This window comes from Pelobates fuscus, chromosome 8 (assembly GCF_036172605.1).
Source record: "Pelobates fuscus isolate aPelFus1 chromosome 8, aPelFus1.pri, whole genome shotgun sequence".
Lineage (NCBI taxonomy): Eukaryota > Metazoa > Chordata > Amphibia > Anura > Pelobatidae > Pelobates > Pelobates fuscus.
In genome coordinates this window covers 6,339,885-6,352,903 of record NC_086324.1, presented here as the reverse complement: position 1 = coordinate 6,352,903, position 13,019 = coordinate 6,339,885, and the positions used below count along the sequence as shown (strand labels likewise).

The window sequence follows — 13,019 nt, the reverse complement described above, 5'->3', positions numbered from 1 at the left end:
CCTCTCAGAGGCAGGATTTGCATATTCGTTATGATGGGCAGGTGGAACGTTATGGGGATCGATATTTTATAATGCAAGGCAGAGAAACAAACTTTCATTTCTTGGATCATATGTATCACAAGAAAACCAGGGTGCAAAATAGAAAACAGTCGTCATGGAAACTAGGTTTCTGGTGATTGTTGACGAAGCATGCTGCCCTCCCATTATAGCACGAAGGAGCAAACATCAGTCGCCCTTTAGGAGCTCACCCGGTGATATAGTAACGTTTTCACAGTGTGTCGGAGGAAGGGACTGAAACGTTTAGAAACATTCAAAACATAATGCAGTGACAGAAATAACAGACACCTCCTTCGCTCCATGAGCTAAAACCCACAATCCTTCACCAAACACATTTTATAAAATTATTAAAACGGACTGAACTGCATTCTAGAAAAGAATATAACACCACGAGCAAGTGCAATAACTGAATGCAATGGAATCATGTCCCCGATTGCTCTGCAGTGTTATTTATACGCAACTGTCTCTTAGCGGATTAACTAAACACTAAACACCGCTATCACTAAACACCGCTATCACTAAACACCGCTATCACTAAACACTACTATCACTAACCACTGCTATCACTAAACACCGCTATCACTAAACACTGCTATCACTAAACACCGCTATCACTAAACACTGCTATCATTAAACACCGCTATCACTAAACACCGCTATCACTAAACACCGCTATCACTAAACACTACTATCACTAAACACCGCTATCACTAAACACCGCTATCACTAAACACCGCTATCACTAAACACCGCTATCACTAAACACCGCTATCACTAAACACTACTATCACTAACCACTGCTATCACTAAACACTGCTATCACTAAACACTGCTATCACTAAACACCGCTATCATTAAACACCACTATCACTAAACACCGCTATCATTAAAAAACGCTATCATTTAACACTGCTATCACTAAACACTGCTATCATTAAACACCGCTATCATTAAACACCGCTATCACTAAACACCGCTATCACTAAACACTACTATCACTAACCACTGCTATCACTAACCACTGCTATCACTAAACACTGCTATCACTAAACACCGCTATCACTAAACACCGCTATCATTAAACACCGCTATCATTTAACACTGCTATCACTAAACACTGCTATCATTAAACACCGCTATCATTAAACACCGCTATCACTAAACACCGCTATCACTAAACACTACTATCACTAAACACGACTATCACTAAACACCGCTATCACTAAACACCGCTATCACTAAACACTGCTATCACTAAACACTGCTATCACTAAACACTACTATCACTAAACACTGCTATCACTAAACACTGCTATCACTAAACACTACTATCACTAAACACCGCTATCACTAAACACCGCTATCACTAAACACCGCTATCACTAAACACTGCTATCATTAAACACCGCTATTGCTAAACACCGCTATCACTAAACACCGCTATCACTAAACACTGCTATCACTAAACACCGCTATCACTAAACACCACTATCATTAAACACCGCTATCACTAAACACCACTATAACTAAACACGACTATCACTAAACACTACTGTCACTAAACACTGCTATCATTAAACACCGCTATCACTAAACACCGCTATCACTAAACACCGCTATCGCTAAACACTGCTATCACTAAACACTACTATCACTAAACACCGCTATCATTAAACACCGCTATCACTAAACACCGCTATCATTAAACACCGCTATCATTAAACACCGCTATCGCTAAACACCGCTATCACTAAACACCGCTATCATTAAACACCGCTATCACTAAACACTGCTATCACTAAACACTGCTATCACTAAACACCGCTATCATTAAACACCGCTATCACTAAACACCGCTATCACTAAACACCGCTATCGCTAAACACCACTATCGCTAACCACTGCTATCACTAAACACCGCTATCACTAAACACTGCTATCACTAAACACTGCTATCATTAAACACCGCTATCACTAAACACCACTATAACTAAACACGACTATCACTAAACACTACTGTCACTAAACACTGCTATCACTAACCACTGCTATCACTAAACACCGCTATCACTAACCACTGCTATCACTAAACACCGCTATCACTAAACACCGCTATCACTAACCACTGCTATCACTAAACACCGCTATCACTAAACACTGCTATCACTAAACACCGCTATCACTAAACACCACTATCATTAAACACCGCTATCACTAAACACCACTATAACTAAACACGACTATCACTAAACACTACTGTCACTAAACACTGCTATCACTAACCACTGCTATCACTAAACACCGCTATCACTAAACACCGCTATCACTAACCACTGCTTTCACTAAACACCGTTATCACTAACCACTGCTATCACTAAACACTGCTATCACTAACCACTGCTATCACTAAACACCGCTATCACTAAACCCTGCTATCACTAACCACTGCTATCACTAAACACCGCTATCACTAAACACCGCTATCACTAAACACTGTTATCACTAACCACTGCTATCACTAAACACCGCTATCACTAAACACTGCTATCACTAAACACCGCTATCACTAAACACCGCTATCATTAAACACCGCTATCACTAAACACCACTATCATTAAACACCGCTATCACTAAACACCACTATAACTAAACACGACTATCACTAAACACTACTGTCACTAAACACTGCTATCACTAAACACCGCTATCACTAACCACTGCTATCACTAAACACCGCTATCACTAAACACCGCTATCACTAAACACTGCTATCACTAAACACCGCTATCACTAACCACCACTATCACTAACCACCACTATCACTAAACACCGCTATCATTAAACACCGCTATCACTAAACACCACTATCACTAAACACCGCTATCACTAAACACCACTATAACTAAACACGACTATCACTAAACACTACTGTCACTAAACACTGCTATCACTAACCACTGCTATTACTAAACACCGCTATCACTAACCACTGCTATTACTAAACACCGCTATCACTAACCACTGCTATCACTAAACACCGCTAGCACTAAACACCACTATCACTAAACACCGCTATCACTAAACACCACTATAACTAACCACGACTATCACTAAACACTACTGTCACTAAACACTGCTATCACTAACCACTGCTATCACTAAACACCACTATCACTAACCACTGCTATCACTAAACACCACTATCATTAAACACCGCTATCACTTAACACCACTATAACTAAACACGACTATCACTAAACACTACTGTCACTAAACACTGCTATCACTAAACACTGCTATCACTAAACACCGCTATCACTAAACACTGCTATCACTAAACACTGCTATCACTAAACACCGCTATCACTAAACACCACTATCACTAAACACCACTATCACTAAACACCGCTATCACTAAACACTACTAAAACTAAACACTACTATCACTAAACACTGCTATAACTAAATATTGCTCTAACTAAACATTACTGTAATACGGTAAAGCAATTCTGAAGAATTTTGGGTGCCGATGCGCATTGGACGACAGGGATGGTGCAATGTGGAAGTGCAGCAGAGGGAAAAAACATTTTCTTACTCTACTGCATAATGCACCCCAGTATTTACTGACCGACAAACTGTCCCCTTTCTGAAGGTTCCTCACAGTAACTAATTTAGTGTAATAGCAGAGTGATCTCTTTTCTGTTAGCCACTGGTCATAGGACACTCTTACAGGTGACATTGGATTGCCACAGTTGGGGGACAACAATGACTGGTTGAGATTCAGCCCATCAGATCCTGCCATCTGCTGATACCAACACATAATGATTGTAAATTCAAACGATCTAAACATTTCTGAAATTCTTGGTGTTGATGGATGTGTTTGGCATACAACGCATGTTGGCTTCTGACTGCCTTTCCAAAACATGTCATTATTAAAGTGTCATGTGTCCGTGTATATATGCTAACAGTTGGTAAGTATTATTCAATTGTTTTATTTCGGACATTTAGCGCCAACTTATTCCGTAGCACTTTACAATATTATAAAGGGGAGAATTTAACAATCAATGAGACAATTACAATATGGAAGAAGTGCAATAGGTTGGTGAGGACCATGCTCAAATAAGTTAAATCATTATATAAAATAAATAGCATTGTATTGCAGTGAACACAAAGGGGTTCCTGTATGGATGAAGATCTATTTTAGGGTGACATTCATAATACAGGATTAATAAGCAAGACAATTCTAGTGAATTTAATAATAGACCCCAACTTGTCCCGGAACCCACACTGGGCAACACGCAATGTAAGTACAACATGCAATGTAAGGACAACACGCAATGTAAGGACAACATGCAATGTAAGGGCAACACGCAATGTAAGGACAACACGCAATGTAAGGGCAACACGCAATGTAAGGACAACACGCAATGTAAGGGCAACACGCAATGTAAGGACAACATGCAATGTAAGGGCAACACGCAATGTAAGGACAACATGCAATGTAAGGGCAACACGCAATGTAAGGACAACACGCAATGTAAGGACAACATGCAATGTAAGGACAACACGCAATGTAAGGACAACACGCAATGTAAGGACAACACGCAATGTAAGGACAACATGCAATGTAAGGACAACATGCAATGTAAGGACAACACGCAATGTAAGGACAACACGCAATGTAAGGACAACACGCAATGTAAGGACAACATGCAATGTAAGGACAACACGCAATGTAAGGACAACACGCAATGTAAGGACAACACGCAATGTAAGGACAACATGCAATGTAAGGACAACACGCAATGTAAGGACAACATGCAATGTAAGGACAACACGCAATGTAAGGACAACACGCAATGTAAGGACAACACGCAATGTAAGGACAACACTCAATGTAAGGACAACACTCAATGTAAGGACAACACGCAATGTAAGGGCAACACGCAATGTAAGGTCAACACGCAATGTAAGGGCAACACGCAATGTAAGGGCAACACGCAATGTAAGGACAACACGCAATGTAAGGACAACACGCAATGTAAGGATAACACGCAATGTAAGGACAACACGCAATGTAAGGACAACACACAATGTAAGGGCAACACGCAATGTAAGGACAACATGCAATGTAAGGACAACACTCAATGTAAGGACAACACGCAATGTAAGGACAACACTCAATGTAAGGACAACACGCAATGTAAGGGCAACACGCAATGTAAGGGCAACACGCAATGTAAGGGCAACACGCAATGTAAGGACAACACGCAATGTAAGGGCAACACGCAATGTAAGGACAACATGCAATGTAAGGGCAACACGCAATGTAAGGGCAACACGCAATGTAAGGGCAACACGCAATGTAATGACTGCTAGATGATATCCAATACTCAATACGTTGCATCATTTCATTTAGCTCTCTAAGACAGTGACATCTCATAGACTTATTTAACTATTTTATTTTAAAAACATTGTAAGAAATATCACTTCCAACCATGGCCTTCTTTGATGAAAATTGGCCCTAGAGAAAGCTCCTATAGATACCCGTCTCACCATTCTCATTGGCATATTTACTAAGGATCTTTTTTTATAGAAATCACTCACAGATTGTAAGTGGTTCTTTACATGTGGCTGGGCAATCAAATATAGAAACATAGAATGTGACGGCAGATAAGAACCATTCGGCCCATCTAGTCTGCCCAGTTTTCTAAATACTTTCATTAGTCCCTGGCATTATCTTATAGTTAGGATAGCCTTATGCCTATCCCACGCATGCTTAAACTCCTTTACTGTGTTAACCTCTACCACTTCAGCTGGAAGGCTATTCCATGCATCCACTACCCTCTCAGTAAAGTAACACTTCCTGATATTATTTTTAAACCTTTGTCCCTCTAATTTAAGACTATGTCTTCTTGTTGTGGTAGCTTTTCTTCTTTTAAATATAGTCTCCCCCTTTACTGTGTTGAAAAATGTTATTTTTGGAATCCTGCACACCTCACCCTCATCCATCCGTCCCCCACTACCTCTGCTTGAAATTCCGAAACAGATGAACTCATGTGACACACTTTATCTGTATTCCTGTATTGTTACAATGTTTCATGTATGGAGATATTGTATCCCTCCCGCCCTCCCCCTTTACCTGTTGCAGAGCAAGGAAATGGAGGATCTCACCTGTTTAAACAGGAATTTGTCGCTGGCATTAATTTTCAAAGAAATAGCAAGATGAATTGTAGACAGAATTACGCCACTGATGACTGCTGCTCTCATCCGGACTGGAAGAAGGGTATAAATTGTGTAGATGAAGAATACTGTCCACCATATCCCATCGGATGCGCTCCTGGGTCTCACCAAGAGGACCCCTACAACCTGTACCATAAACACTACTAAAATGACACTGTAGCAGGCCACCCACATGTAGTCCTGGTGGAAACTGTTACGGTTGCATATAGCTATAAGTGTGAAAAGACAAAGCATTGCCACAAAGAGGACCGTCATATAGGCCACTTGGTAATCCCCCTGGACACAGTGGAATGTTAGCATGACTGTGCAAACCAAAATCAGCACCGACATGATCATCGTGAGGCTACTCTGGTTCAGCCTAAAGAAGTATCGTTGGTAAAGTCTTTCAAGTTTCTCAGACTGGAATTTCTTGGACATGAATATCTCCAGAAGATCACTGCAGCAGATCCCCATTGAGTAATGAAATTCTGACACATCCTCAACTCCATCATCCTTAACTTTGCCCAACTTTTCCTCCAAGCCTTCTACAGGTTTGGACCTCACCTCCACATCCTTTTGCTTTTGGCCCACAGAAATAGGTTTATTATTGTTTCCGATTTCCTCTCTGTGCTCCTGCCAGGCTGACTTGGACTTGAAGCTCACCTTTTTCTCCAGCGAGGAGTTTCTTCCTTGAGGGGGTTCATAGTCTTCATCACTCTTCCATAACCCCATCATCCGGGAAGTCTTTTTCCTGGATGATCTGCTTGAGTAAGGATAGCCATTGGCCCTTGACTCTGCTTCTCCCCAGGCTGACCTGTGTTCTGCTCCCGCCCTTAAAACAGGAGCCCCAAAACCTGGTGGGCTCACACTATTTGACCTAGACATGTCCTTTCACAATAAGACGTCCACTGATGCCCACAGTTTAATGGTGCATGTTACATTCTTTATAATCCATAAATAAACACACATTTAAGTTTGAAATGTAAATCTCTGGTGTGAGGAAATTCTTTAATTCCGTTTTCATGGGTGATACAGCCCCATGTCCTGCTTTCTAGGGTGAAAGGGGTTTGTGGAACCCATGCAGAATCCATTGTTTTTCACGGTTAGAGCATCTTTCCACGATCCACCCATTCCAGGGAGGTGCATAAAAAAACTGTAAAATAAAACAAAATATAAAATACAAGATGAAAAAATATACATATCCACAGGACCCAAAAAAATCAAGATATCTGACAACGAGTGCTTAATCCGACTATGACATCCACAGCTCAGTCCATTATCAGCCTTCTGGCCTTTTGCAGTAAACCCTTTAATAAGGAGAATTAAATCATTTGGCAAATCCAGATGAAAGAAGATTTGTCCACAAAGCATGACAGAATTTTGCTTATATCGTCCTCAAACACAGGTGGACTGGCTGCTAAATGCACATTAAGTAGCACCCTGACAGACTATGTACACCTGCTCAGGTGGAATAGTGGAGATCCAAATTGCATAAAACATCATTAATCACAATAAACAATTATGTTCGTGGGAAGCTGTGAATAATCCCAGTGTTGTGAAAAAGACAGTTACGTTAACCCTGAAATTCCAGGCTTAGTGTATCCTGAAATTGGCAGTTATGTGGTAGAGAGATTCTGAAGGGGATTGCTTAATCATCATGTGATGTATATGGTCTGAAAGACTAAATGTATCACTGGAGACAATGTATCACTGGAGAGAGACCGTATCACTGGAGAGAGACCGGATCACTGGAGAGAGACCGTATCACTGGAGATAGAATGTATCACTGGAGAGAGACCGTATCACTGGAGAGAGACCGTATCACTGGAGAGAGACTGTATCACTGGAGAGAGACCGTATCACTGGAGATAGAATGTATCACTGGAGAGAGACCGTATCACTGGAGATAGAATGTATCACTGGAGAGAGACCGTATCACTGGAGAGAGACCGTATCACTGGAGAGAGACCGTATCACTGGAGATAGAATGTATCACTGGAGAGAGACCATATCACTGGAGAGAGACCGTATCACTGGAGATAGAATGTATCACTGGAGAGAGACTGTATCACTGGAGATGGATCATATCACTAGAGACAGAATGTTTCACTGGTTGATATCCTGTGGATATTAGCACAACATACTGGGTAAATTAGAAAATTAGAAACATGGCCACAAATTCAGTCTCTCGGTATTTGAGCTTCTCACTGGCTTCACAAAGAGACATATCCACTTAATATGTTCTGAGAGAAGAGGAATTATCATCCTCACATCTGCCCCTTCTCCTTGTTGTGATGCCCGTTTTACTCTGAGCTAAGAAATCACATCTGTATGGCTAATCCACTGGGTCATGTCCGAACTCCACAAATCTCAATCTCAGCTAAGTCTAGTATCACTCCTCTGAGAGTAGCAGCTCCACCAGACATGTAGTGTGTTCACAGCTCGTCACAGAACGCTACAGCATGCTGGCATAACTCAAAGTGCAGACTGTAGACCCTTATAATGCTGGCATAACTCAAAGTGCAGGCTGTAGACCCTCATAATGCTGGCATAACTCAGAGTACAGGCTTTAGACCCTCATAATGCTGGCATAACTCAGAGTACAGGCTGTAGACCCTCATCATACTGACATCATTCAGGTTATAGGATGCAGATGTTGGTAACAATCAGGGCAGTGGATGCAGACAGGGCATAGAAAGCAGATCCACATTGAGCTGGGGCACATGATACAGAAGCATAGCAAACTGGCATCAGACAGGGCAGAGAAAGCAGATCCACTTGGTGCTGGCATCAGTAAAGGCATAGAACGCAGACCCCACGTCCTGTTGGTATCAGTCAGGGCATAGAATGCAGACCCTACGTCTTGTTGGTATCAGTCAGGGCATAGAATGCAGACCCCACATCAGGCTGGCATCGGTAAGGGCAGTGAAAGTTGACCCCATGTCCTGTTGGCATCGGTCAGGGCAGTGAAAGTTGACCCCACGTCCTGTTGGCATCGGTCAGTGCAGAGAAAGCAGGTCCACATTGTGCTGGGATCAGTCATTGCAAAGAATTTGGAAGCATGGCATGCTGGCATTAGTCAGGGCATTCAATGCAGACCCCACATCAGGCTGGCATCTGTCAGGGCAAAGGATGCAGACGCTGGCACCAGTTAAATCTTCAGTCCTACGTGCAGTCTGGGTAAAAGCTGCGTCCTCCCACACCCCCTGCTTGCACCTTTCTAACTATACTGAGCACTTCCATTCAACCAAGCTGCAGCCATGGCTCCTCCTTGCTCCCTCCCCCCAAAACCTCACATTGGATCAGCTCAGCTGCCATTGTTTTCCCACATTCCTGGTTGGAGGAAGCTCTGTTTGATGCATCTAGTGATTTAATGCTGGATCAGGGAAAGGGGGTGGAGAATGTGAGCAGGACTTACAAAGGGAAGGCTGACACTATAATATGGGGAATATATAGAATATGGGGGGGGATATGGAATATGGGAGAGAGGGGGGAGATATGGAATATTGCGGAGAGGGGAGAGACATAAAATATGGGGGCAGAGGGATGAGTGGTATAGAATATTAGGGGGGAGAGAAGGTTAATATATAATATGGGGAGGGGGTGATACAGAATGTGGGGAAGAGGGATAGATAAAGACTATGCGGAGAGAAGGAGGAAATATGGGATATGGGGGAGATCTGGAATATGGGGAGGTGGGGAAATATGGAATATGGCGACAGGGAGGAGGAATTATGGAATATGGGGAAATATGGAATATGGGGAGGTGGGGTATGGGAGGAGGGGGGGAGATATGGAATATGGGGAGGTGGGGAAATATGGAATATGGCGACAGGGAGGAGGAATTGTGGAATATGGGGAAATATGGAATATGGGGAGGTGGGGTATGGGAGGAGGGGGAGATATGGAATATGGGGAGATGGGGAAATATGGAATATGGGGACAGGGAGGAGATATGGAATACTGGGTGATGGGGGAATATGGGGAGTGGGGATGGGGGAGGAGAGGGATGCGATATGGAATATGGGCAGGGGTAGGAAAAATGGGGGAGGGGGAGATATGGAATATGGGGGAGGGGGAGATATGGAGTATGGGGGAGGGGAAGGAGATGATATGGAATATGGTGAGAGTGATGAGATGGAATGTGGGGGAGTGGAGATATGGAGGATGGCGAGAGTGGTGAGATATGGAATATGGGGGAGGGGAGATATGGAGTATGGCGAGAGGGGGGAGATATGGAATATGAGGGAGGGGAAGATATGAATATGGGATGAGATATGGGGAGTGGGGGAGACATAAAATATGGGGGCAGAGGGATGCGTGATACGGAATATAGGAGAGAGAAAGGGTGTGTGATATAGAATATGGGGAAGAGAGAGGGTGTGATATAGAATACAGGGAGAGAGGGAGTGGAATATGAAATACGGGGAGAGATGGTTGGATATAGAATATGGGGAAGAGAGAGGGTGTGATATAGAATATGGGAGAGACGGGGCGTGATATAGAATATAGGGAGAGAGGGTTGGATATAGAATATGTGGAGAGAGGGGGTGTTATATGAAATATGGGGAGAGAGGGTGGGATATAGAATATAGGGAGAGAGGGGTGGGATATAGAATATGGGGAGAGAGAGGGTGTGATATAGAATATGGGGAGAGAGGGTGGGATATATAATATAGGGAGAGAGGGTGTGATATAGAATATAGGGAGAGAGGTTTGGATATAGAATATGTGGAGAGAGAATATGTGGAGAGAGGGGGTGTTATATTAAATATGGGGAGAGAGGGTGGGATATAGAATATAGGGAGAGAGGGGTGGGATATAGAATATGGGGAGAGAGAGGGTGTGATATAGAATATGGAAGAGAGAGAGGGTGTTATATAAAATATGGTAGAGAGAGAGATTGTGTGATACAGAATATGGGGAGAGAGGATGTGATATAGAATATGGCAGAGAAAGAGGGTGTGGTATTGAATATGTGAGAGAGAGGGTGTGATATATGGGGAGAGAGGGGTGATATAGAATATGGGAGAGAGGGTGTGATATATAATATGGGAAGAGAGGGGTGATATAGAATATGGGAGAGAGAGGGCGTGATATATAATATGGGGGCGGGTGTGATATATAATATGGGGAGAGAGGGTGTGGGATATATAATATGGGGAGGGGTGTGATATATAATATGGGGAGGGGTGTGATATATAATATGGGGAGAGGGTGTGATATATAATATGGGGAGAGGGTGTGATATATAATATGGGAAGAGAGGGTGTGATATATAATATGGGGAGAGAGGGTGTGATATATAATATGGGGAGAGAGGGTGTGATATATAATATGGGAAGAGAGGGTGTGATATATAATATAGGGAGAGAGGATGTGATATATAATATAGGGAGAGAGGGTGTGAAATATAATATGGGGAGAGAGGGTGTGATATAATATGGGAAGAGAGGGTGTGATATATAATATAGGGAGAGAGGGTGTGATATATAATATGGGGAGAGAGGGTGTGATATATAATATGGAGAGAGAGGGTGGGATATATAATATGGAGAGAGGGGGTGTGATATATAATATGGGGAGAGAGGGTGTGATATATAATATGGAGAGAGAGGGTTTGATATATAATATAGGGAGAGAGGGTGTGATATATAATATGGGGAGAGAGGGTGTGATATATAATATGGAGAGAGAGGGTGGGATATATAATATGGAGAGAGGGGGTGTGATATATAATATGGGGAGAGAGGGTGTGATATATAATATGGAGAGAGAGGGTGTGATATATAATATGGGGAGAGGATGTGATATATAATATGGGGAGAGAGGGTGTGATATATAATATGGAGAGAGATGTGTGATATATAATATGGGGAGAGGGTGGGATATATAATATGGGGAGAGGGTGTGATATATAATATGGGGAGAGAGGGTGTGATATATAATATGGAGAGAGAGGGTGTGATATATAATATGGGAAGAGAGGGGGTGTGATATATAATATGGGGAGAGAGGATGTGATATATAATATGGAGAGAGAGGGTGTGATATATAATATGGAGAGAGAGGGTGGGATATATAATATGGGGAGAGGATGTGATATATAATATGGAGAGAGAGGGTGTGATATATAATATGGAGAGAGAGGGTGTGATATATAATATGGGGAGAGGGTGGGATATATAATATGGGGAGAGGGTGTGATATATAATATGGGGAGAGAGGGTGTGATATATAATATGGAGAGAGAGAGGGTGTGATATATAATATGGGGAGAGGGTGGGATATATAATATGGAGAGAGAGGGTGTGATATATAATATGGGGAGAGAGGGTGTGATATATAATATGGAGAGAGAGGGTGTGATATATAATATGGGGAGAGGGTGTGATATATAATATGGAGAGAGAGAGTGTGATATATAATATGGGGAGAGGGTGTGATATATAATATGGGGAGAGAGGGTGTGATATATAATATGGAGAGAGGGTGTGATATATAATATGGGGAGAGTGTGTGATATATAATATGGGGAGAGGGTGTTATATATAATATGGGGAGAGAGGGTGTGATATATAATATGGAGAGAGAGGGTGTGATATATAATATGGGAAGAGAGGGGGTGTGATATATAATATGGGGAGAGAGGGTGTGATATATAATATGGAGAGAGGGTGTGATATATAATATGGGGAGAGTGTGTGATATATAATATGGGGAGAGGGTGTGATATATAA

The 13,019-nt window shown here is 42.2% G+C and overlaps 1 protein-coding gene across 1 annotated transcript in view; it reads right to left on the bottom strand.

Moving 5' to 3' along the window:
* The window catches only part of ADCY5 (adenylate cyclase 5), a 197,656-nt gene extending 188,172 nt beyond the window's left edge, over positions 1 to 9,484 (bottom strand). The window contains exon 1 of the mRNA XM_063429183.1: positions 6,232 to 9,484. Coding sequence (XP_063285253.1) covers positions 6,232 to 7,164 — 933 coding nt within the window. The 5' untranslated portion in view covers positions 7,165 to 9,484. The remainder of the gene's footprint in view (positions 1 to 6,231) is intronic.
* Between the last annotated feature and the right edge of the window lie 3,535 nt (positions 9,485 to 13,019).